This window comes from Onychomys torridus, chromosome X (assembly GCF_903995425.1).
Source record: "Onychomys torridus chromosome X, mOncTor1.1, whole genome shotgun sequence".
Lineage (NCBI taxonomy): Eukaryota > Metazoa > Chordata > Mammalia > Rodentia > Cricetidae > Onychomys > Onychomys torridus.
The window spans coordinates 724384-752129 of record NC_050466.1 but is presented as its reverse complement, the minus strand read 5'-3'; the positions used below and the strand labels follow the sequence as shown (position 1 = coordinate 752129).

Here is a 27746-nt window from a genome sequence, read left to right as displayed (position 1 = left end):
TGTCTATTAAAAGCCTCTGGAAACTCTTCCAAGTGTTCTTTCTTGCCTCTCTCCCTGATTAATGACCAGATGCATTTCCATATATTTTACTACTGACTATCACTTAATTTTAAAGCCTATCTTCAGAAATTTGTTCTTTTCTAGCCTGCATATCAATGTACTCTATTTTTAATATATCCTAGTTAATTCCCATTCAGTAGTAGAAACTTCCATAAAATCAACCTCATATTCCTCAGTCCTGTATTAATCTCATATTCCTCAGTCCTGTATAACTAATGTTCTTCTCATAAATTCCACTTAAGGGGATAGCATCATCAACTTAATTACTCAAGTAAGTTAACTTCAAATATATTTGTTACATTAATTTCTCTATATCTTCTATATCCAATTAGCTCAAAGTCTTTTAAACTTTTGTTTAGGACACCATCATTTATGACTTGGAAAATTAATGTTAGCATCTTCTTATCCCTTTAAAATAATATCCACTCTTCCAAATGAGGCATTAACTCTCCAGAAATCTTTGAGTATTTAACATATATATTTTTAAAGAATTTCATACATAAATATACAGTATTTGCACAATTTCCACCCTCTTCACCTTCAATTCCTCCCATGTCCCTCCAAAGCCTTTCTCAAATTCATGACCTCTTCATATATATATATGTAATATATATATATATATATATATATATATATATATATATATATATATTTATTCTCTCTCACTCATACACACACACACACACACACACACACACACACACACACCTTGAGTTCATGTAGTGTTGTTTGTATATATATATATTTAGGACTGACAATTTAGGATTGCAGAACCTATCATGAGGCTTGTCTTTGGATAAAATTGATTGGTTCTCCTCACCAGCCATTGACTGCCTTTAACTTTTTATTTCACAGAAGGGAGTTGTGGAATATTCTCCATCAGTGCTGGTATATTGTGGTAGTTTGAATGAAAATGGCCTTCATAGGCTCAGAAGGAGTGGCACTATTTGTAGGTATGGCCTTGTTGGAGGAAGTGTGTCATTGGGGGTGGGCTTTGAGGCTTCAGAAACACCAGCCAGGTCCAGTGGCACCCTCTCCCTGCTGCCTGTGGCTCAAAATGAAGAACTCTTGGCTCCTTCTACAGCTCCATGTCTGCCTGTGTGCCACCATGACTATAATTGACTATACATCTGTAAGCAAGCCCCAATTAAATGCTTTCCTTTATAAGAGTTGCTAAGGTCATGGAGTCTCTTCACAGCAATAGAAACCCTAACTAAAACATATGTCAACTGCTATGTGCAGGTCTTCTGTAAGCAATTATATTCTTGAAAATTCATAGATACAGCATCCTTGTCATGTCTAGAAGATACTGTTTTGCAGAAGTTATCCTGCTCCTCTGGCTCTTACCAACATTCTGCTCCCTCTTCTGTGATGTCCCTGAGCTTTAGGCATAGGGGTTGTGTTGTAGATGATCTTCTGTAGGGTCTAGAATCCCCAAATCACAATTCTCTGCCTTTTTAGTAGTTGTGAATCTCTGTGGTTGCTTCTACTTGCTAAACAAAGAAACTTCTTTGATGAGGTATAAGAGCTGCACATATCTGTCGATATGAATATTTAGAGTTGGAGGCTATATTAATTTAGGAAAGTGGCAGTAGTTGGTCCTCTTCTAGGAACTGTTGCCTCTCCTCCCATGGATTTTTGCCAAGTTTTACAGTACCAAGAATGAGTTTCTGCCTATTGAGCAGGTCTTAAGTCCAATCAGACAACTATTGCTTGCCTGTATAATATTAGTGCCACTATTTTATCACTGTGGATATCTAGTCATTTATTTTTTTTCTCCTTGGAGACCCTTTATTCAGGTCCCAGGCCCAATTTTCAAATGAGTCTTTTTGTTTAACTGTTTTTTAAGTTCTTTGTACATTTTGGATATCAATACTCTGCCAGATGTATAGATGACAAAGATTCTTTCCCATTTTGTGGGCTTCATCTTCAATCAGTTGATTATTTCTTTTTTTAAGGCCAAAATTTTATTGTTTAAACTTTATTTGTGTAAGAAGATACAGAAAAATCAGCATTGTAGCAAGAAGTTTAATTTGTTAAGATAATGTTCAAGATATTTTAACTAACCAGTCCAGTCCCAGGAAGTACTTTAACTATTAAGAAGTAATCTCTATAAAGTAATTTCACAGTCTCAGAGCTTAAGCCAAGAAAACAATTTATGTTACTCAAGCAACCTGAAATCAGTATGTTTAAAGTTGTAAACTGACCTTTCAAAGGGGGATGGACATCCAACCAGTTGATTATTTCTTTAGTTGTACAGAAGCTTTTTAGTTTAATGAAGTCCCACTTATTAAGTTTTGTCCCCAATTCTTAGGCAAATGGAGCCCTATTCAGGGAGTCCTTTCCTATACACCTATATCATGTAGGGTACTGCATATGTTTTCTTCCAGCAGTTTCAGTGTTTCAGGTTTCATGTTTAGGTCTTTGATCCATTTGGAGATCATCTTTTTTTGCAAAGTGATAGTTACAGAGATAATTTCATTCCTCTACTTGTGGTCATCCAATTTTCCCAGGACCATTCTCACTGAAGATGTTTTTTTTCCCTCTAGTGTGAATTTTTGTCACCATTGTCAAATACCAGATGATTTTAGTTATGTGCACTCATGTTTGAGTTTCTGTTTTGTTAGACTGATCTAAATGTTTGGTTTGGGGCCAGTACTGTGGGAGTCTGTTGGAGACCAGCCCTTCCCTTTTTTCTACCTTTTGATGGGTTCTTAGGTGGAGAAGAGAGGAATGAGGAAATATTAGGTAGAATGATATACCTAGATGATGGGGAGAGACAGACACAGGATAGCTTCAGGAGGGCCCTAGGTCAATACCCAGTCACCCAAAGCTTTATTCAAGGGGACTTTTTATAATATGCCAAGGGGAGAGGCAAAAGACCTCCCCCTTTGCAAGATCAAAGCACATGGTACAACCAAGTGTAGACCCTTCCAAACACCTGGTAAACATGTCCCAGGTTAAATCACCCCATTATGCAACGCTACTGGGTAAAGCAAGCTCAGATTCTCTGACCCTGAGTAAGGTCTCACTAAAGAGCCTCTGTAGTCACCACACAGTATCATGCTGATATTAGTATGTATGGCTTTGTAATAACTTAGATCTGGGATTGTAATCTCTCTAGCATTGTTCTTCTTCCTGAGGATTGCTTGGAATATTCAGGATCTTTTGTATTTCTATGTGAAATTAAGATATTTGCTTCTATTTCTGTAAATAATGCCATGGGAACTTTTATTGGTATTACACTGACTCTATAAATAGTTTTAGTAGGATGGTCATTTTCACAATACTAATTCTTCCAATCCATGAGCAGATGAGGTCTATCTTTTAGTGTCTTCAGTTTCTTTCTTCAGAGATTTATAGTTTCCATTGTAGACATCTTTCATCTTCTTGGTTAGCTTTATTTCTGGACATTTTGTTTTATTTGAAGCTATTGTGAATAAGAATGTTTCCATACTCTCTATTTCACTTAGGTTGTTTTGTAAGCTGATACTTTGTAAAGAGAATTGGTTATTTCTAGGAGTTTTCTTGTGGATTTGTTGGTCTATCCTGTAGTGCTGGCTAGTTTTATGTCAAATTGACACAATTTAGAGTCACTGGAGAGGAAAGAGCCTTAATTGAGAAATGCCTCCATAAGATTAGGCTGTAGGCAAGCCTGTAGAACAGTTTACTAATTATTGATTGATGGGGAGAAGGCCCAGCTCATTGTGGGTGGGACCATCCCTGGGCAGGTGTTCCTAGATTCTATAAGAAAGCAGGCTGAACAAGCCACAGGGAGTAAGCCAGTAAGCAGCACTCTTCCATGGCCTCTCTATCATCTCCTGCCTCCAAGTTCTTGTTTGAGTTCCCATCCTGACTTCTTGGATGAAGAACTGTGATGTGGAAGCATAAGCAGAATAAACTCTTTCCTCTCCAAGTTGCTTTGGTCATGGTGTTTCATCCCAGCAATAGTAACCCTAACTAAGACACCTATGCATAATATATAATCTGCATGTAGGTGTAAGTTACTTTTTTTCCTATTTGTATTACTTTCATTTCTTTCTCTTGTCTTATTTATTACTCTATAGAGCTTCCAGCACTATATTGAAAAGGATTGGGGGTTAGTAGGCAGTCCTTTCTCACTCATGATTTTAATGGTATTTCTTCAAGTTTTTTTCATTTAACATGTTGACTATGTACTGTTGAAATCAATATGGTGGTTTCTCAGAAAATTGAGTGCCAAATATAGCCAGAAGTTTTTATGTGCCCTACCTGGTTCCACAGCCACTCAGACCCAAGTAAACACATAGAGGCTTGTATTACTTACAAACTATATGGCCCAATGACTCAGGCTTCTTGCTAGCTAGCTCTTACAGCTTAACTCAGCCAGTTTCTATTAATGTATGCATTGCCATGTGGCTTCATGGCTTACAGGTACTTTCACATCTTGCTTCTCCTGGCAGTGGCTCACAGTGTGTCACCATTCTCCTTTCTTCTCCTCTCTCTCCAGTTCAAATGTAGCACTTAACCTTATTCTGCCTCACCAGTGGCCAAACAGCTTTATTTATCAAACAATCAGAGCAACACATATTCACAGCGTACAGAAAGACATCCCACAGCACTTCCCCTTTTCTGACTCATCAAAAAGGAAGGTTTTAACTTTAACATAGTAAAATTATATATATATATATATATATAGTTATTAAGCAAGAATTACAGTTACAATCTTCTCATATCTTAAATAGAATATATTAGTACTAGAGTTAGAATCTTCAAGATAGGACAGCTGTTGGAGTAATCTTGGTAATTTGACATTTAACATGTCTTTCTTGTTTGATGTTATTCTTGGTTGAAGTTCCATTTCTGTTTATGTTATTACCCTTTGTTTTTCCAGGACAATACTTGATAATCGTTCTTCTTGTATATTACCCTTTGTTTTTCCTGGACAATACTAGATAATCATTCTTATTGTACATATTTGCATTGTTTAGAACCTTCTTATTAAGACAAAAAGGGGAAATATAGTGGTATTTGCTCTGCCCATGACCTTGAGCTATAGGGCCTGAGGGAGTGAATGCTTCCTGCCATTGTATGTGACCTCTTAAAAGGAAAGGGAGAAGGGCTTACATGTCCCTTCTCCCTGCTGCCTGCCTGAGAGTTGGATTCACTCCATGTCAGTTTAGAGGATGACTTTAGTTGTCTACTCTGTTCTGTATTCATGAGTATATTTCCTCAATTTTTCTTAATAAATTTCCCTAATACTTTTTTTTTTCTTCAAGACAGGGTTTGTCTGTGTAGCTTTGTGCCTTTCCTGGATCTTGCTCTGTAGACCATGCTAGCCTTGAACTCACAAAAACCCGCCTGCCTCTGCCTCCCAAGTGCTGGGATTAAAGGTGTGTGCCACCACTGCCCGGTTCCCCAATACTTCTTAAATAGACTCCCATGGATTTAGCATTTTAAGTAGGAGTAGGGTGTGACTATGACTCTTTTGCCTGCTTTTGGGACCCTTTTCATCCTACTAGGTTGCCTAATCCAGCCATAATATGAGGGGATGTGTCAATTTTATTACAACTTGACATGCCATGTTTGGTTGATATCCCTGAGAGGCCTGTGGGGGGGGGGTCCTACCCTTACCTTTCCCAGGGTACTCTTGAGGAGAAAGGGATGAGAAAATTGTAAATAGAATGATAGGTCTAGGCAATGAGAGGAAAGATAGAAACACAGGATAGCTTCTGGAGGACCAGGGTCAATACTCAATAGCCCAGAACTTTATTCAAAAGGGCTTTGTATAACAGTGACCTCCACTTTGCTAGATACAGCCAAATTTAGAACCTTCCAAACACCTGGTACCCAGGCCTGTGGCCCAACCCTCCTCTTATGCAGGCCTGCTGGGTAAAGCAAGCTCAGATCTCGCTAGGAAAGCTCTGTGGGCTCCCACAGGTCCCTCTTCTTAATATTTTAAAACTCAAGTAGGGGTACAGAGCTTAATTTTGTGCAGCTCTGAATCCACTAAGAGAGCTTACAAGTAATTGGAACAATCACAGCAATTCCTATAGCTGCCGCACCTCCCAGTAAAGGAGTAAAGGATTTGAAAGATGGAATGTCCTTTTTGAATGAGTCTAAGATGTCTATAGAAGTCTCAGCTGCACCAATCCCTTTTTTAAATCAACAAACTCCTGATGCAACTGCATCAAATTTAAAACTCCCTTAGCTTCACCAAACTAACAGATTAACATAATTCTAACATAAATATTACTATACATAATTACAATTCTCAAACTTACATCCAGAAACAAACTTTTTTTTTTTTTGTTTGTTATTCGAGACAGGGTTTCTCTGTGTAGCTTTGCACCTTTCCTTGAACTCACTTGGTAGCCTTTCCTGGAACTCACTTGGTAGCCCAGGCTGGCCTGGAACTCACAGAGATCCACCTGGCTCTGCCCCCCGGGTGCTGGGATTAAAGGCGTGTGCCACCATTTCCTGGCCAGAATCAAACTCTTAATAGAACCATTAACACTTAAAAAACTTCAGCAAAAATACACTTTAAAGCAATCTTTTTTTATTATCTATTTTATTATTATTATTATTATTATTATTATTATTATTATGTGTTTTAATTTTATACATCAGCCATGGGTTCCCCTGTCCTCCCCCCTCCTGCCCCCAGCCCCACCTTCCCCCCAGCCCCTCCCCTCTATTCCCATATCCTCCAGGACCAAGACACCCCTGGGGATTCATTTAAACCTGGTGGATTCAGTACAGGCAGGTCCAGTCCCCTCCTTGCAGGCTGAGCAAAGTGTCCCTGTGTAAGCCCAAGGTTCCAAACAGCTAGCTCATGCACTAAGGACAGGTCCTGGTCCCACAGACTGGGTGCCTAAGAGCACTGACTGCTCTTCCAGAGGTCCTGAGTTCAATTCCCAGCACCCACATGGTGGCTCACAACCATCTGTAATGAGATCTGGTGCCCTCTTCTGTGTACATAATAAATAAAATAAAATAAAATCTCTTAAAAAAATAAAAAAATAAAGCAATCTTTTAATAGAACCATTTGCATTTCTTGCTAACAAAATATAGGATAAACTTCCAATGTATTTGCATCAAACTTAAATACTCCCCTAGCTTCACCAAACTATGGTACATCAATATCAACATAATAACTCTAACATAAATATTATTGTACACAACTACAATTCCTACAAACCTACATCCAAAAGCAATACTCTCAATGCAACCATTAACACTTTAAAAACTTTAGCAAACATCCAAAAGCAATTTCTTAATAGAACTATACAAACATAGACTACATTAACACAATTTAACATTAGTCCACTCAAATAACAAGAAAAAAATTAAAGAGATTGAGGAATATTAACTCTCCCCTTTCTTTATAATTTTTTTAAACTACATCTTGAATTTGAGTATAAAAATCCCAAACTTCTCCATTTAAACAGTTCCATTTTTAATTCAAAACCAGTTTCCTAAGCAGTTCCATTTTTACATAAACAGTTCCATAAAACAGTTCCATTTTTTTTAACACAAAACAGTTTGTATATAGAGTCTATATGTATAAGTAAAGTCAAAATTGTCCCATTGCAATTGAATCACTCCTGTCCATCTCATTTCTGAATTCCAAAGAGTTCAAAAACAGTTCTGGTACCAGTCCTAAAGTTCTAGAAAGCTTTCTGATATCAATCTTAAAGTTTCAAATATGAAGAAACTCACAACCAAAAACGTTTTGCAGTTAACAATTCTATTTCAAACAAGCATCTCTGAAACTTTCATTCTCAGCTACAGAGGCACTTTCAGCTAGCTTTCCCTATGTGAAAACTGCCCCAGGGCAAAAGCTGTTAGTTGGCTGGGGCAGAGGCCTTTCAAAAGAAACTTTTTTTTATAGCCAGCAAACAGAAACTGTGTGGCTTTAGCTGGAACCTCTGTGCAGGTTTTTAGAATCCCAGTCTTGAGGCCTGAGGCTTTCCATTGCCTCTCACCACACAGCTGTAAGAGGCCACCTCCTGGTATGAGCCACTGCTCTCAGCACCGGGTCAGGGAGAAAATCTAGCAGCTAGCTGCAGCTTCTTTGAGTCCCATTACCTGCTTCACCTGTGACACTGTGCTCAGCACCCTGTGTCCCAGAAACCTCTGTGTGCCCCTCTGTTTGTATGGCTGAATATAGTACTAGGGAAACTCCATGGTTCTAGCCACATCCTGCCGATGAGATCTCTGGCAGATCTAGGTTCCAGCATCTCTGTAGCTCAGCCTGGAACATGGTTCTGTGTCACCTCAGCATATCTCGCTGCCGTTCCACATACAGCCACATTTCTGCTGCCTGTTTGGCTGCTGTTCCTGCGGCATCTCTGCCAGGCTCTGGCTACTAGGGTCTCTGGCTCCAGAAGACAGACTTGCTCTGGCAACTGGGGTCTGAATTCTCTACTGCACTCTCTGCTCCTCACCGTGGCTTTTTCAGAGCAGAAAGCTCGCAGACCCTCATTGTTCATGCTATCTCGGGTGTCTGCCACCTGCACTGCACAGATGCCCCATGGGTCTCAGCTGTTGATGCCTGGCTTCTCCCACTTGTGCTGGCTCTGACGTCTGCCATTGCTTGCAGTGGCCGCTAGGTCCTGGACGCTGACCTGTGCATCCCAAGTTCTGTCCATGCTCAGGGGAAAAACTACTCTATTCTAATTTTCTATTGTACCTAAGTCTTCACAATATCCCTATACCTAAAGCTTATTCTGCCATAATATACCTAAGTCTACATTCCTCAAACTAAACTTACTACTTACTTTAGTAGAAAGAGTGAGACATAGAAACAGAGACCTAACTACTTACTTCAGCCTAAATTGAATTACTCTGGTTTATATTTACAATTTTACTCCTGAAAAATAGAATACCACTGCCTCAACTTAATTCATTACTGGGTATGCGCCCCCCCCCTACTCTTCTTTCACCAATCCCCTGCTCTGTGGGGGTCCCTGACTGAACCTATGTTCCACGTGGTGATGCCATCTGTGGGGGGGTCCTACCTCCACCTTTCTCAGGGTACTCTTGAGGAGAGAGGGATGAGAAACTTGTAAATAGAATGATAGGTCTAGCCAACGAGAGGAAAGACAGAAACACAGGATAGCTTCCGGAGGACCTGGGCCCAGAACTTTATTCAAAAGGGCTTTTTTTTTTAACAATGCCAAAGGGGAGGCAAAAGATATAGCCAAGTATAGACCCTTCCAAACACCTGGTACCCAGGCCCATGGTCCAATCCTCCACTTATGCAGCCCTGTAGTAAAGCAAGCTCAGATCTCACTAAGAAACCTCTTGCCCTTTTCTGAAGAGAAAGGAGGAGGAGTGGATCTGGTGAATAGGGGATGATGTGAGGGGGCAGGGACTGTGGTCAGGATGTAATATATGAGAGAAAAATGTTGGCTATGGATTTGTCATCAATAATCTTTATAATGTTGAAATATGTTCCTTCCACACAAATTCTAAGGCTTTTATCATGAAGTTATGTTAGATTTTGTCACTTCTCTTTTTTTCTTTTGGTGAATTAAGTTAAGGGTCTGCTAATGTTGTTTATATTTCCAAAGAAGGAGATCTTACATTTAATGATTTTTTGTATTGTTTTGTGGTTATTGTTTCTACTTCATTAATTTGTACCCTGGATTTTTTTTATTTATTCCAGTATACTGGATTTGGCTTTGGCTTGCTCTTGTTTTTCCAGACATTTTGAAGTGAATCATTACGTTGTTCATCTGTGTTCTTTTGTTTGTTTGTTTGTTTGTTTGTTTTAAGATATATGTGTGCATAGTTATAATTTCCTTCTTTGGGCTGCTTTTAATATGTCCCAAAAGTTTTGGTGTATAGCAGGAAACTTAAAAGTTCTTATTAATAAAATCAAACCCGAGGCCAGTTATTGGGGTGAATGCTGGAAGATCAGAGAAGTAGAACAAGCCACAGCTATCTCACCTTGCTAGTTCCTCAGGTGATCCTGTTTACTCAGGCTGGAAGCTTCTGAGTCCTCATCCCAATGGTTCTCAGCTGAACTGTTTTGCTCCAAAGCCTGAAGGCTTAACCAACCAAATGCTCAACTAACTACATGCTTTACTCCTCCAGTTCCTGGTCCTCACGCCTTATATACCTTTCTCTTTCTGCCCCCACTCCCTGGGATTAAAGGTTGGGTTTCTGGGATTAAAGGCGTGGGTCACCATGCTTAGCTGTTTCTAAAGTGGCCTTGAACTCAGAGATCTGCTAGCTCTGCCTCCCAAGTGTTGGGATTAAAGGTGTGCACCACCACCGCCCAACTTCTGTTACTGCTTACTCTTCCCATTTTCTAGCCACCATTTTTGGCTTTGTTCTAGTTAGTGGCTGTCTGTTCTCTGACCCCAGATATGTTCATTTCGGGGAACACACAATACCACCACATTTTTTATTCATGTACAGGAATTTTATATTTCTTCATTTCTCCTCTGACCCATTCATCATTTAGTAGTGTGATGTATTTTTCCATATTTTCACTCTAATTCAGTGCCCATCTTTAAAGCTAAGATGAGTTTTTCATAAACAACACAAAGAAGGATATTCATCTTTCCTGCATTTTTGGATCAGGAGTTGAGACCATTATTATTTAAAGTTATTATTGAAATGTTTGTATTGAATGCTGTGATTTCCTACTTTTTTCCTGTTTGTGTTTATAGCCTTATTTTGTTTTCAGTAATTATAGCTTCATCCGTTTTCTTTTGGTAGCCTCTTGACCATGCTTACTCCTCTTATAAATCCAAAGTATTATTTTCAATGTTCTCTGAAGGACTTGTTTAGTGGACAAGAATTCTTTTAGCTTGTTTATATAATGGAAAGCTCTTTTTCTTTCTCCTTTCACTATGGTAAGTATTCCTGGGTAAGGTAGTTTACATTAGCATCTTTGGTCTTTTAAAATTTGCCATGCATTAATCCAGTCCTCTGACTTTTCCAGATTCTACTGAGAAGTCAGCTGTTATTCTTGTGGGTTTGTCTTCATATGTTACTGTGGCTTTTCTCTTGCAGCTCCTAATGACCTTTCTTTATTCTGTATATTTAGTGTTTTATCTATATTACTTGGAGGTTTCTTTTCTGGCACCATCTATTTGGTGTTTTGTGTGTTTCCTGTATATGCATTTGGTATGTCTTAGATTGGGAAAGTTTTCTTCTTATTTCTTATTAGACAATTATCTTGTTGATTATCTATGCCATTGATCTTTCCTCTGTGCCTATACTTCATTGATTTGGCCTTTTATAGTGTCCCAAAGTTTTGAATATTTTTAGTTTAAAAAATGTATCATAGTATATGGTCCAGCTCCTCTACTTTATTGTCCAGTTGTGATATTCCCTGTTCTAAGTGATCAACTCTACTGGCAAGGCTTCCCTCTGAATTTACTAATTGAGATACTGAATTGTTCAATTCTGTATTCATTTCCGCCAGAGTTTTCTTCAGTAGTTCCCTTTATTTGGATTCATTTTTCAAATCCTGAACTGGCTTTATCTGCTGTCCACATACGGCTCCAATAATGAACCTGACTCTAATGGTTAGAAAATGAAGAAAAGATAGACAGATGGACACATGGACAGAAATTCTGGATTGGATGGTCTGGGCCCTCAGACAGAGAAACCACAGTACTCTGGGATTAGAAAAAACTAACAAGAGACAGGATTGTTGCATATATCTGAAAAAGGAACGGGAGTTATTACATACCAAGGTGACATGTTCAGCTAATCTCAGTAGGAGCAGTCTCTATAGGGAAGCTGTCTTCAGGATGTAAACATGTGGGGGCAGAAAAGAAAGCTGTGTTGGACATTTTCTGTACACTCTGTCAATTCCCATCCAGTCTCCCAAGGAAGGCTTTGCCATCCCTCTGAGCCTGAGGCTCTTGGGCACCAACAGCACACATTCACTCAAGACTTATCTCAAAAACCTTTTTTAAAGCACTAACACATAACTGTGTGTCTCCAGAGTCTACTTGTTAACAGATAAATAAATGCCTTTCTCTAGTTCTGCTTATCTCAATGTGTTACACCCCATGCTTATAATTGCCCCCTTTGTTCCTCTATTTGTTCTTTTTTATTCACTTTTGTTTCTTTCTCTTCACATCTTTCCCCTTATTTCTTTATTTTTACCTTTATAAACGTGCTTCTCTGGGGATGGTTCCCTTGTCTAACCAATGAGAGTCCTCCGCCTGTAGCTAAAATGCATGTTCTCGGTCCTATTCAGGCATTATTTGCTACAGCCATGCAGGGCTCTAGGGTCCCAGGGATTGGCCTGGCTGGGGCAGAGTGAGAATGAAGAAAAAACAGACAGATGAAAAGAAATGCTGGGATCAGGTGCTCTGGGCTCTCTGATGGAGAAAATGTAGCACCCCCAAAACATCATGTTTATTAATATAGAGTTGGACAGAGAGGTAGAGTTATTGCATACATCTGAACAAGGAAGTGGGGTTGTTACATGCAAATAAACAAGGAAAGCTTTGCTATCTCTCTCAGCTTCAGAGGGGTGGGAGACTTTGTCAAGGACCCCATAGGTCTGAGGCTTTTGGTCCTTGACATGACTACATCCATGTCAACAACACACATTCATTCATGGCTTTGCTGTTGTTTGTCTTTCCTCTTTTGGGGGGCTGCCACCCAGAAACCAAATAAATCACTCATGGAGGTTTATTTTTAATTACAAATTAGCCTTAGCTTGTTTTGTTTCTAGTCAGCTTTCCTTAACTTATCACATCTACCTTTTGCCTTTGGGCTTTTCCCATTCTCTTGTGTAAATCTTACTCTTAATTCATGGCTTGCTGTGTAGCTGGTTGGATGGCCCCTGATGTCCTCCTACTTCTCTGACTACTTCTTTTTTCTATCTCTCCTCTCAGATTTCTCCTTCTATATATTCTCTCTGCCTGCCAGTCCCACCTATCCTTTCTTCTGCCTTGCTATTGGCCAATTCTTTATTAGACCATCAGGTGTTTTAGGCAGGCATAGCAACACAGCTTCACAAAGTTAAACAAATGCAACATAAACAAAAGTAACACACGTTAAAATAATATTCGACTACATGGTTTTCTCCATTCTCCACATTCATCATTTTTATTCAGCAATATGTTTGTGCTGTCAGTAATTTCCATTAGTTTATTCATATCCTCTTTAAGTTCATTCAGGTGTTTGTGTACTCTTAAATTCTTTGTTTATAATTTTTTAATCATCTGTGCTAGAGAGATGACCCAGTGGTTAAAATCAGATATTCTTGCAGAGGACCCAGGTTCAATTCCCAGCACACATCTGGCCGCTCCTAACCATCCATAATTCCAGTTCCAGGGGACACAACATCCTCTTCTGAACTCTGTAGGCCCCAGGTATGTATGTGATGCACATGTACACATACAGACAAAACACTCATACACATAAAGTAAAAAGAAATAAATTGGAAAAAACATTAAATCTGTGTCCTTGGTTCATCTAGGTAATTTACATTGGAGAACATTTCTATTGAACTAGTAGCCTTTTGATAGACATAATTTCCTGGCCTTTTATATTGTTTGTGTTTTTTCAATGGTCCTGGCCATATAGGTTTATTTCATTAATTGTGTGCTGATATGACATTTCAGCTTGCCTTTGTGAGTGAAAATCTGGTTCTGTTTCTGTTGTTGCCCAAACTTGGTTGATTTCAAATCAAGTAGGAAAAGTTTGTATGTCAGTCCTTCAGATGTTATGTTGAATTTTGAACATAGAGAGGTTGTTTCCAAGGCAGGGAGGCACAAGAATGCAGCTCCCAGCTGAGTGTGGGCATGGAGTGGCATGGAGCTGCATGGAGGGGATATGGCTACCTAGCTGGGAGTAGAGTTGAAAGTTGACAAGGAGCAAGGGACCTGGTGTGTAGATTTACAGACAGAGTGTGCAAGTAAGACTCCTGGTTGGGCTTGGGCACCAGGGGTGGTGCCAGGCAATGGCTATCCTAGACTCACAGAGGATGTGTGTATGTGGGTGCCACTTTCAGTTGGTCCTATGCAGGGCAAAGACCTGGGTGAGAAGAGTGGCTCTGGGTTTGGATGTGGGTGTCTCTTGCAGAGAGTGAAAGGGTGGGACCCCTTTCTGTTCTTAAATGTCAGTGTGACAGCATCTCTCATTGTAATGCAGGTTCGTTTCAAATTTAATCTCCTGCCTTGATTTCTGGAATACCTAAGTACATTGCCACACATGCTTTGATCCCTTCAGGTTTTGTTCCCATTCATTTTAGACACAATGAACCAATTTCTTTCTATAAAAAGATCTTACACTGTCTGGCTTCCCAAACCTCAAATCTGTTCTTCCTTATCTCTGGAGCTCCATTTTGGTACTTCTGGTTCAGTCTTATTTCCTGTTTAGGTGCCAAATTACATGGCATTTCCTCTGAGAAGGATTAGTGTTCCCTGCTATGAGATGAGCCTGCAGAGCTGAGTGAATCATCACTATCATAAAAAAAGAAATCATCCATTATGTTAGAATTTCTTCTTTTTTATACACAAAGCTATACAAAGGCTTAATGAAGACAGAGGCCACATTTTATTTGCTCAATCCTTGTATATATAGATATAGTATAATTCTTGACCCAGTGTTTTGAGTGGTTTTCTGAAACTGTAAGGCTAGAGGCATTAGATAAAATAGAATGGCTTTCTATTTATGTGCCTAAAGCTTGCTAGAAAAACACAAAGTACTCACAATTTTCTATTTGAATCTCAATGGAGGCTCTTTCTTCACATATCAGCTGTGAGAATAAGATGAAGTTATTTGTAAAGAGAGTGTTCCTGAGAAAGGATTCCTTTAGGGTATATTAGATAATTTTTATTTTTTAAATAGAAATTTCATTTTATGTTTTATATATATATATATATATATATATATGTATACACACACACATATATATATATATATATATATATATATATATATATAAATAACATGTTATGGGATACATATAGATAACAAGATAGTTTAGAGAAACAAGTTAATATATCCATACACTCACATTTCCTCATTTAAAAAATGTGAGCAAAAGCAGCTGGCTTTCTTTTTTGTGGTAGAACAACAATAGTATTCTTCATATCTGGTACTCAGTTCTACCTCTCTTCCTTATTGAGAATGGCTCATTTTACTTAACCATGTTGAGCCTCTGTTTTCTCATCTGCATTTGACTATCAAACTACACTGACTTTGAAGATAAAACAATTTATATGGAAGGAGAAATTCCAATTGTTCTGATTTGATCAGTACATGCTGGATTTGTGTATCAACATACTACACTATGTTCCATTAATGTGTAAAATTATTTCATGTTAACAAAAATTATTTAGTGATGTCTAAAACATGCACCAGGTAATGGACCCACCTACTCAGAATGGCTTTTGAAGTCTTACATATTTTCTTTGTAGCAACCAAGAAGTAAAGCTTAAGTTGACTGAGCAGACAAAAGGAACATTTTACTTTTAATTAATTCTTCCCTGAGCCCTCCTCTACCCCCTCAGCACTGGTCTTAAATGAGTCTTTTTAGACAGAGGATGGACTTTTTGTTCACCATGTTTACCATTTCAGAAATATGAGTAATATTGAATTCACCATACCATTTTGTCAGTCTTGCCCATGATCTCCATCCAAGAGCATGAGCTTTGAAGGTAAAACTGGATTTCCATCCTCACCTCACAGTGTTAGCTTTTTGATTCATTTAATTGGCTTCAGGTATACATTCTTTTCTGGGGCTATAAATTTGAGATAGCCTAGGTTCTAGAGAGATGAGTTTAGAGAGCAAGTTTCTCCACTTCATAGCTGTGAGAACCACCGTGCCTATGATGTGAAACTTCAAATTCTCCATTTTTGGTAGTGATGGATGTTAGAGGGATTTTTTCCATTATTTCTCCTGAGGAAATTTTAAAATCTACTTTGCATTTTTTTTTTTTTTTTGGTTTTTTGAGACACAGTTTTGGTTCCTGTCCTGGATCTAGCTCTGTAGACCAGGCTGGCCTTGAACTCACAGAGATCCACCTGGCTCTGCCTCCCGAGTGCTGGGATTAAAGGTGTGTGCCACCACTGCCTGGCTGTACTTTGCTTTTTAAAACAAGGTTTTTTTTTAATCACATAAAAATCAAGAAGACAGTACAGAGGTCCCTTGAACCTTATATTCAGTTTGTCCTATTAAAATCTTACATTGTAGTGACGTGTGGTGATAGATTGTGCCCCCCCCCAATATATCGTGCACCTTAAGAAACTTTATCTGGGGTCAGAGAACAGAACAGCCACTAGATTAGACATAGAGGCCAGACAGTGGTGGCACATACTCTTAATCCTAGCATTCTGGAGGCAGAGATCCATCTGGATCTCTGTGAGTTCAAGGCCACACTGGAATCAGCCAGGCATGGTGACTCACGCCTTTAATCTCAGCACTTGAGATCTCATGTCTTGCTTGGGAAACACACACGCCTTTAATCCCAGGAAGTGATGGCAGGAAGCAGAAAAGTATATAAGGCATGAGGACCAGGAACTAGAGGCTTTTAAGCTTTTAGGCTTTTTAGCAGCAGTTCAGCTGAGATCCATTTATATGAGGACTCAGAGGCTTCCAGTCAGAGGAAACAGGATCAGCTCAGAACTGGTGAGTTGGCTGTGGCTTGTTCTGTCTCTCTGATCTTTCAGCGTTCACCCCAATATCTGGTTCTGGGTTTTTATTTAATAAGACCATTTAAGATTCATGTTACAGACATGTTTATTATAATTAATGAAAAAAGTTTTTATTATTTAAAACATTTTTGAATTTAAATATATTTAAATCGTATTCTTCCCCTCCCCCAAGTCCAGAACCTCTTTCCCTCCCTATCCATTCAACTTTTTAAGTTATTTCTCAAAAAACAAATACAACGAAACCCTCAGAACAAAGACAATAAAACTCTGCCCAAAAAGAAAAAACACACCAATAAACAAAACCCTATCAAACTATAATCAAATAAAAGCACACAAGAACTATCAAGTCCACTATATGTTGGTCAACTACACCTGAACATGAGGCCTGCCCTGGAGGGGCTGCTATACCCAGTGTCACTCCATTGGAGAAAACAGATTTTTCCCTCTCCCAGCAGGTAAAAGTGACAGTTCAGTTGTTAACCTTTACCCTAGTGGCTAGGTTTCCATCCATCCATCCATTCATTCATTCAGTTCATTCATTCACTTAAAAAATAACAAAAGTAAAATATAATAAAAGCAAAACTGTCACAACAAAGTTGTACAGGACAAACCAACAGAAGGAAAAGAGCCCAAGAGAAGGCACAAGAATCAGAGACCCACTCATTTGCATACTCAGGAGTCCCATGAAAACACTAAACTGGAAGCCATGATATATACACAGAGGACCTGGTGCAGACTGGTGCAGGCCCATGAAGGCCCTGTGTACTCTTCTTCAGTTGGAGAAATTGATTTTCAAGCCATTTGGACTCAGCTTGTATTACTAAAGTCCAGGGCTGGGGTTTGAAAGGACCTGATTATCCTTCTAGCATATATTTTATATATGCTAAATGTAAATTGTTATATGTTCTTTTTTTTTTTTTAAAGTATTACATTCATTTACTCTCCCCACCACATGTGTGTGTGTGGAGGAGGAGGAGCTAGAGAAAACAGATAAGGCTATGTATGTGTGTATGTGTAAGGCCTATTTGGGGACAGCATGCTGCAATTATTTTACCTTGTCCTAGTTTCTCTTCCTGTCAGCAAAAGCAATTCAGGGGAGAAGGGTTTTATTTCAGTCCTCAGTTCAAGGGTATAGTGTTGTAAAATATTATTTCACAGGCAGAGAAGCAGTGAAAGTAAGTTATACAGAAGAAAGGTAATAAGCTCTGAGGCAAAAGGCAGATTAACAGATTAATTTAAAAGAGGTAGCCAACAAAGAGCCTAAGCTCTGTGTCACGATTTGGGAGCTGGTCCTGGTGGCTCCAGTGAAAAAGCCTGGAACCATGTAGTTTCATCATTATGGGGAAGTCAAGGCAGCATGAGCTTGAAGCTGCTGCTTATGTCGTCTGATCAGGAACCAGGCAGGAATGGATGTTTGCTGTTGCTCAGCTTTGGCCACTTGCATAGTCCAGCATTTCAATTAAGGAGTGTTTCCACACACAGTGGGCAGGTTAACCTCAGTTAACCTAATCAAGACAGATCCCCACAGACTTGTTGTCCAGGGGCCCAAGTCCCACAAGATTCTCAGCTGATTGACACTAGCTATCATGCCATCTGAACTGACTATTTCAAGACCTGTGGCTTCAGAGCTTTGTGTGTGAAGATATTAAGACATACATACACACACACACACACACACACACACACACACACACACACACACACCACAATTGACCTACTTTGTCTTGCACCAGGAATTTGTAAATAGTGTATCTAGAGTTAAGACCCAAGTTTTATGTTTTGCTTCCTGTATTTGTGCATGTCAGAAGCAACACAAATTTAAGAGTGGCCCTTAGCAGCAGCCTAAAACTTTTTCTTTTTTTTTTTTTTAAGATTTTTTAATTTATTTATTATGTATACAGCATGTATGACTGCAGGCCAGGAGAGGGCCCCAGATCTCATTACAGATGGTTGTGAGCTACCATGAGGGTGCTGGGAATTGAACTCAGGACCTTTGAAGAGCAGCCAGTGCTCTTAACCTCTGAGCCATCTCTCCAGCCCCAGCAACCTAAACCTTTCTAAGGAAAAGCAATGTGCCAGTGTGGAATGTGATTAAAATAGAAACATGATGGACTTTTTGTAAATATTATAGTGGAGATATATATATATATATATATATATATATATATATATATATATATATATATATATATATATATATATATACACATACATACACACACACACACATATATATATATATGTATGTGTGTGTGTAATATATAATCATATAGTACATTAGATTATATGCAAAGAATCAAGACTGAAACTTGCCTTCTTTAAAAGCTTGGTTATTTCTGGAAAGGGATTATGCATGTTTTTTTTTTTACTCATTTTTCATTTTCAGAATTTTATGAAGATTAATTAAAATGTTATTTTCAAAGAAAATTGTGGGACTGGAGAGATGGCTCAGCAGTTAAGAGCACTTGCTGTTCTTGCAAAGGACTTGATTTCAGTTCCCAGCATCAAATTGGCAGCTTACAAAATATCCTTATCCTCAGTTCAGGGGATCCCGTGACCTCATGCAGTGCACATAAAACAAACAAACACACACACACACACACAAAAGCCGGAGATTGTAAAATGGAGTGTTGTTCCATTTGCACTTTAACTTACGTCCTGCTCACATACTCCATACTGGGTGAACTAAGATCCTTTTGCACACGTTAACTGGAGGTCTTCCAAGAAAAACTTCTTTGAAAGAAACTGGTAGTTAGCAACACATGTAGCTCAGGAAGAAAAGCCAGCTTTTTAGAATAAAGTTTTATCTTTCTGTGAATTATTATTCTGACCAGCCATCCATACTTAGACTCTGAAAGAGATAGGTGGCCTACTAGTAAACTCTAAGGCATACATCTTTGCAACTTTTATTATGGAAAATTTCAAACATATACAAAAGTATAGAGAATAATGAATTCTCAAACATCTGTCACACAGCTCCAACAATTATCAAATCAGAGCCAATCTTGTTTCATCTATATACAAACTTATACCACCCTGATTATATTGAAGCAAATAACAGTAGCGTATCTGTAAATTTTCAGTACAGTTTTCTAAAAGATAAGGGCTTCTTTAGAAAGCAAAACCACAGTACATATCACAAATAGAAACTCCAGTAAATTATAAGATGTGGTTTTATTTCAAAGTCTGTAAGATATGGGGACACAATACATCTCACTGGTACCATGAGGAAGGGTGTTAACACTAAATTGGAGTTCAAGCCTTTCCCAATATAATGGTTTATGATGAAAAAGTAAAACACAACAGCCATATTAGTACCTCTTTGGAACCCTTGTAATGAGCTGAGTAAGAGTATTGACATCACACACCCTGTGGCAAAACTGTAAAATTTCCTTATCCTTATCATAAACTTATTCTTCTGGAAAGAGTTGAACCAAGTTCCCTCATTTCAATTCTTCATTTTGGGTTCCTCTTTTACAGCAGTCTTTCTTCCTGAAGCCTTTCTAAGTCACACCAATTTAGCACTCTCAGCCCTTTGCAAATTTCCATGCAGAAAGCATGTGGTACTGAGAAGCTAGGAAAGGGGTGACAACCACAGGCAACAGGAACAGTGAGAGGGGCAAAAGACACTTAGGCAATGAAACGGCATAATGAGCTTTGCAAACGGCTTTGAAAGCAGGTTGTCTTCATGCTCACCATCAAACATTACAGAATATTGAATCTTGAAAATAAAAAAAATCAGCATTTTTCTGCAAGGAAATGTTGACATTTAAGAAATAGAGCATTGCAAAAAATTAAATGTATTATTTGTATATTATTTTAAAATTTATTTTTATAAAAACTCACAATTATAGGTTTTCATTGTAGTGTCTTTACAATTACCTTTATAGCAAGTGATATTTTTGAATAAAATTTTAAGCAAATTAACAACAGTACAAAAACACTAAAGTTGTTACATGAAGGACTAATTCTATAAAATGTTACCCTCAGTGATGCCATAATATTAAAACCGTACCAGCCATTGTATGGTATGGCATAAAATGAGTACTAATTCTTGTCCTGGAACATCTTCAACTGTCCTGAAATGTTTATGAAACACCTAATGCACATGAGCTACACACATGGTGCTGAGACAGCAGATACTCTACTAGCACCAGATTGGGAGGGAAATGCTTTGCCACAAAGAGATTACAAAATATTAATTGAATCAAAGACCTCCAGTGATGCCAACCATATTTCAAGTAATGTCTTGGATGCACAATATGCAGAGTAAGGAAAAATAGTCATTGCTCTCAAAGGTAATAGTCTAATGAAGAAGGCAGACACATCAGAAAAGCACAACAAAAGGCTATAGGTGCTGAATTAAGTCCGCTCACATACAATAGTACAACAACCAGAGCAAAAAATGTTGGTAAAATAGACAGAGGAGTGTTCCAAGATGTAGAAGGAAAACCAGATGGGTGGTCTTCCTGGGAACCTTAAAAGTGCTCCGGTGAACTTGACAATACCACTGAATACTGGATTCACATCAATGATTTTATTTCAGTGTAATCTGGAACATGGTTTCTGTTCATCTGGAAAAAGAAACAAACATACATTTTGCAGGTGTATATTTACAGTTCTTCCCAGCAGCATAGTTATTAAGGACATATTAGGTGCACCAATCACTTGGCATTTAGAAAGCCCATGCAGGCTGTAAGGCAAATGCAATGTGAAACCTAGATCAGCAGTTGCGGGAATTATAGGTACACGTTGTACACACATACACACACATTCCCATTCTCTCTCTCAAAAAAAAAATTGTGAAACCAGTCTAGACTTTCAGGAGTAATTCAAATCGGTCAAGTCCAACAAACTGTTAACCATTACACAGAAGTGTTTCTTAATTCAATATCTATTTGTATCATCTACAATGACAGATTTAGGATGATTTGGTAATTTGGGTGAAATTACAGTGTAAGCAATTAGGTCTTCCAAGTCCTGGTGTAGTTTCTATCACCTCCCATTCTCTCATAAAAATCTCCTGTGGCCATACTGACCTCTCATAGTTCTGTTTGCTCAGAACTGTTTAACTATGTCACATACAGTGTCCTATCAAGAGAGGGCCACCAGGAAAATAGTAAAAGTTCTGCTCAGGGACAATTTTCATCTACATCCTGTAAGGCATTCTTAGAGAAATGGAACCATACTGTTCAATGAAAAACCTTATTAATCATCTCACATGAATCCATACAGAATAATAAAGCAAATGGGCTATATAAGTCAATTTCCTGTCTTTAGTTTGTTTAAGTATAGGCAAGATTACGTTTTCAGTATGTATACAAACCTATATTAATGTGTTTCCTCTGTACATCAGGAAGAACAAAACACTTTATCATGGGGCTGTGAGTGGAGCTAAGTAGTCCAGTACATGCTCAGCATGCATGAGGTTCTGGGAAAAAATCCCTAGTTACCAACAAAACACTTGAAAAGTGGGAAACGAAAGCTATTTATAAAATGTATGGGAAATAAACTTCTAATTTGTATCTGCAAATCACAATTATCTGATGGAGTGATCTTCCCTTTTCAATTGAAAGATGGATGTAAAATTTGATTGTGTATTTTAGTATAATCATAAATACTATATAAGATGACTTAGCACTCTTGGAAAAATACCCAGTTGTTAAACAGCTGTGGAGGACTGACTGGTAGAATTAATATACTATCCCCAACTACCTATTTAAATCTGGAGAAAAAGAATTCACAGTATATTTATAGGCAAACAATTCTTAATAATGAATTATGAATACACTTTTGATTATGCATAATTTGAAAATGCACTAAGAGGGCCAGGCGGTGGCCCATGCCTTTAATCCCAGCACTCGGGAGGCAGAGGCAGGCGGATCTCTGTGAGTTCGAGGCCAGCCTGGACTACAGAGCGAGATCTAGGAAAGGCACAAAGCTACACAGAAAAACCCTGTCTCGAAAAACTTTAAAAAAAAAAAAAAAAAAAGCACTAAGAGGATCTACAGGATGGCTCAGCGTGTAAAGGCACTTGTGACCAACCCTGACTACATGAGTCCTGTTTCCTGACCCTGTGTGGTAGAAGAATAGACCACCCCTCCCACACCCTGTCCATTGACCTCTACAGCTACACACAAATAAATGTAATTTTAAAGGATAACATATTGCTGACTGCAGTAACAGAAAGTAAAACCTCCACTGCATTTCTGACAGGGTTTCTAAGATTTTTATAAAGCCAAATTCATTATATCTGTAATGTCAATATTGAAGTTAAAGTTAATGGAAATAAAACTGCAGAATCTACTAGAAACTTTTTAACTAGTAAAAGTAATTTTGATTGGAAATAAGAATAAGTGCTTCAAATTAGACATATATTCTTTCCTTTGGTCAAAGTATATTTTGATCAAAGTATATTTTGGAAATTAGGGTTTATATTTTAAATATGAGGTAAAATTTTTCATAAAGGGAAACCACAGTTCTTCAAAAAATGCAAGCACCCAACTTTAAGAAGCTTAAAACAATATTAATTTTGAAATAACAAAAAGCCAAATGGAGAAAAAACATTTGAATGCTCTGAATATAAATCACACAAAAAAGCAGTAAGAACAAATATACATAGGGTTCAAAACCAAATTATCTCTGGTATTAAAGGCAGAAGCCCAGTATAGTGATGAGGACAAATATAATGGCTTTGGTGGTAGAAACTGAATTCCAGGAGCTGCATACTGATATTCTTTATGTGTTCATGAAGTACAAATGGTTTACACATTGATTTGTACATTAATGAAATTTATAAAAGACAGCACCTCCTCAAGGCTCAGGGATGTATAGGGAAAAGGAGGCAATGGGAAGATTGTAAGAGTCATAAGTGGTGTATAACAACAAAGAAACAGCATCTCCCACACGCAACAGGATTGAAGTACATATGAGCTCACAGAGCCTGTGACAGCATGTACAAGGCCTGCACAAATTCAAGCAAGACACAATCCCAGCATGGAGAAGGGGAATTGGGCAAAGGCCCACCCCTAACCAAGAAGCTATTTGCAATTGAAACTTGCTGGGAGAGAAAAAATCCAGTTTTCTCTAGGTGGGTGATGCTGGCTCTTTCAACCTGACTCCAGCTTAGGCCTCACGCTCAGAAATAGTTGATCAACACAAAATGGACCCCATGGTATTTTGTGTGCTTTTGATTTGGTGTTTGTGTTTGTTGTTTGTTTCCTTGGTTTCTGAGCAAGAAAGAAAGAGCACAGAGTTGAGTGTGGGTTGAGGGGTGAGGAGCACCTGGGAGGGCTTGGGGGAGGGGAGAGAGCATGATCAAAACATAGTCTGAGATTTTTTTCAAAATAAGGTAATAAAAAATAAACAGCTCTAACTCAAGTGATTTAGTTCTTTAACATGGTAATTTTCCCCAAGTATAGTCATTGTCCTCATTGGAGATGTTTCTTAAAAATGTTCCTGTTAAATATGGAATGATCTTTCCAGTCTTTAATATTATCTTTTAAAAGTGCCTTCTGGATACCTAAATAGATATGGCAGGGGACCTGAGGAGAGTTCCAGAGGGCAGAATGACATATTTAGAGGTGGCTCCTTATTTCAAACAAGTATCAAGGGTAAAAAGTAACAACAGTACAACCAAAAGGTTTATTGTAAGAAATGAAACCTTCACCCGGTGGTTCCTGTGTCTTCACACTTTGAGAAGTATGTCAACAGCTGAGCAACAAGAATATAAAGAATGGAAATGGTCTGAATGATTGCAAATATGTAATCCCCATAAAAGATTGCATTCCTGCAGTGACCATGGGGCAGGGAATTTCAACTGGGAAGTCACTAAATTCAAGTATAGATGACTTTCTTTTTAAAAGAGGATCCAAAAAGGTGCTGGGGGTTGGAAGCTGCTGGATAAGTAGAATTACCCCGATCAAAAGTATCTTATTAGCAAGTCTCTAGAAATATCCTGTCTATCTGGGCAACCCCTTGTAAATTATATCGGAAATGGACATAACCATTTTAATTTTCAAGAAAATTCTACAGTTGGTGATTCCTCACTACTGATTATAAAATGTCCAGTAGTGAAAAGTCAACTTGAAAATTAAAATGATTTTCTGTCATAGGAAAATACAAGAAGTTTCTGTCCTAGGCATGTTAGATGACGTTTTGAGTGACAAAAGTACTGTATGCAGAAAGGAAAGATGTAAAGTCTCAAATTTTTCTTTTTCTTATTTTAATTTCAAACAAATCGCCTGAGTCAACGTTTACCAAGAATGGCTTACTGCCAAGAACCAAGGCTGTGAATGAGAAAACAAGGGGAAAAACATAAAAAGATGCCCCCACATCCTACACCCCCCCCCCCCCCCCCGCCATCACCACCCCGCCAGCTGGTAGGGCTCTAAAGGCCTCCACTAAGAAACAAACCACAAGCCTGACATCAAAAGCGCACAAGCACACTCACGCACAAACACATGTAAAGGGTGTTTAAAGAAAAAAAAAACCACCACCCAAACAAAAACATCACTGGGCAGACAGATGCGCCCACGCGCAAGCGCGCGCGCGCGCGCACTCACACACACACACACACACACACACACACACACACACACACACACACGCACACCCTCTATGAAGAGCAGGGCAAGCAGTTAAGGCACCTTTCACGAAATCCCATGCAGCTCTGGCTGACCGCAAGATTTTTACAGTGTCACCAAGAAGCGATTAGAAAAGCATGTGAAAAAACGTGCAAATTGTCTGCAAACAGCGCCTGGCAACAGAGACAGTTTGCAAGCGTGATTCAGAGGTCTGCCTGCCAAGGAAACAAAAGAAGCCTCCCTCCTGCCCGTGCGGGCGCACAGGGCAGGAGAGGTGCTCTCCTGGCAGGCAGGCAGGCAGGAGGCAAGTGCGGGGAGGCGACAGGCGGGAGTCCGGGCGGGCGGGAGCGGTACATACTAGGGCTCGCTCTCCGGCGGGGACGGGGCGGCTGAGTTTCCATTAGTCGGGGAGCCGCCCAGCTTCAGTTTCTCCAGGTACTCGGCATGCACGGGCTTGTGGCACTGGAGGACCTTGATGGCATCTTCGATCTTGAACCACTCTCGCTTCCTGCCGATGTTGACCGAGTCTTCCCAATCCTCCAGCAGCTCGGTGACGGTGAGCACGAACACGTAGGTCCGGTGCTTGCGATCTTGGTTCTGCTCGAAGACGCCCAGCAGCCGGCCCAACTTCCCCTTGACTCCCGCCTCCTCGTACACCTCGCGCACCGCCGCGCCGTCCGGCTCCTCCTCGGGCTCCATGCCCCCGCCGGGCACGATCCAGCGGTCGGGGTAGCGGCTGCTGCTCACCAGGAGCACCTCGTCTTCGCGCTCGCTGCGGAAGCACAGGCACGCGGCGCGCTTCTTGAAGCCCTCGGGGTCGTAGGTCCGCGTCTGGTTCGGCTTGCACTTCATCCTCGGCGCCGCCGCTGCCGCTGCCGCTGCCGCCTGTGTGTGTGGTCGCTTGCAGCTGCCGAGCTGGCCGCCTCCGCCGCCGCCGCCGCCGCCGCCGCGCAGCCGAGGAGGAGCTGCTGCGGGCAGGGAAAGCGAGGGCTGCAGAAGAGAAGAGCAGAGCGGAGTCTGAGCCGAGCCCGAGCCCGGGGAGACTAGGCGGGGGCGGGCGCGGGGGCGGGGGCGAGCCGGCGCGTCCGTCAGTCCGCGGGGCGGGCAGCGCCGGCCGGGTGCGCCGAGGGTCGCGAGCCCGCCGCCTGATTGGAGGCGCCGCTTCCGCCGCCTGGAGCCGGGAGCCCAGAGCCCGCGCCTCCGCACAGCCCCCGACTGGAGCCCGCGCCTCCGCACAGCCCCCGACTGGAGCCCGCGCCTCCGCACAGCACGGTCCCCGCCCGCCCGCCCGCCCGCCTGCCCGCCTGCCCGCTTGCCCGCCTGCCCGCCTGCCCGCCTGCCCGCCTGCCCGCTTGCCTGTCCGCGATCGCGCACTCGCTCCGCCGCCCGGCCGCCCTGGCAGGGGTTGAGCGAGGTGAGATGCGTGCGCGCGCGTGGCCGGGCCCGCGTGCGCGCGCGCGGCGGAGGGCGAGGGGCGGAGGCGGGGGGTCTCTCGACTCCCGCAACGCGCGCCGCCTCTGGTTCACTGCGCAGGCGCCCCTCGCCGCTGTGCCTGGGAAGCTTCTAGCTCCCTGTGCGCTGGGGAGGTGCACCCCATTGTGACATTGCGCAGGGTCCCCACCACGTGTGAGTGTGGGCCAGACGTGGCAGCGGCGGGGGCCAGCCCCCTCCCCCAGAAAGGCACAGGCAGCAGGGTCTAGGTCCGCGTCCTAGTCCTCTCCCATTATGAACAGCACTTGCCTTATTTCTAGGCAGAAGGCAGGGTGTCGCCAGAATGACCAATGGCAGTCTTGCCAGAATAATCTTTGCTGAGTCACATGCAGCTTGCTTTCTTCAACAGGTTCTCTTCTGCGGCTTGTCAACCATCTTGGCTCAGCCCTTGTCTGAAACACTTGCACACAACCCCTGTTCGCATTTGGCACAGCCTCTCTGTTCCTCAGTTTCCCAGTCATGGAACCCCGGGACTCCTTGTCACAACCCTTGTTTCAACCCCAGTGCAAGATGTTTCTGGAGCAGCACCCCCACAGAGTCGTGGATTCCCTGTCAGAGCCTCCATCCTCACACACTGCACCCTTTCCTGGCCTGCTCACAGATGAGCATCCTGGGCTTTGGTGAACCTTGAAAACGTGTGTGTGTGTGTGTGTGTGTGTGTGTGTGTGTGTGTGTGTGTGTGTGTGTGTGTGTAGTCTCTGAACAGGTGTAGGCCCAACGTGGGCAAAGGTTTCTTCCTCCACTGCTTCCATTGCTCTTCCACCATTATGACTTTGGGGACAGGTTTTCCACAGTTAGGCTGCACTAGACCAGAAATCCCCAGGAATTCATAGTCTCAGTTTCTAGAGGCTTCCTGGCACTGGGATTGTAGCCTGGCTTGTATGTGGGTGCTGTGGATCAGAACTCAGGTCCCCAAGCTTGAGCCCCAAGCACTTTGCCTAGTGAGCCATTGCCCTGGCCCAGTGGTTTTCATTTAGAGATTGC

The 27746-nt window shown here is 40.8% G+C and overlaps 1 protein-coding gene across 2 annotated transcripts; it reads right to left on the bottom strand.

Moving 5' to 3' along the window:
- Positions 1-19576: 19576 nt before the first annotated feature.
- On the bottom strand, positions 19577-26759 carry Nudt11 (nudix hydrolase 11). Of its 2 annotated transcripts, XM_036174212.1 has the most exons (3): positions 26628-26759; positions 25630-26261; positions 19579-21260 (listed from the first exon to the last, which is right to left on the bottom strand). In XM_036174212.1, coding segments are annotated over exons 2-3 (495 nt in total). In that variant the 5' UTR covers positions 26124-26261; positions 26628-26759; the 3' UTR covers positions 19579-21259. The 2 variants fall into 2 exon arrangements, with proteins under 2 accessions (XP_036030104.1, XP_036030105.1); XM_036174211.1 differs by lacking the exon at positions 26628-26759 and having other exon boundaries at positions 19577-21260; positions 25630-26509.
- Between the last annotated feature and the right edge of the window lie 987 nt (positions 26760-27746).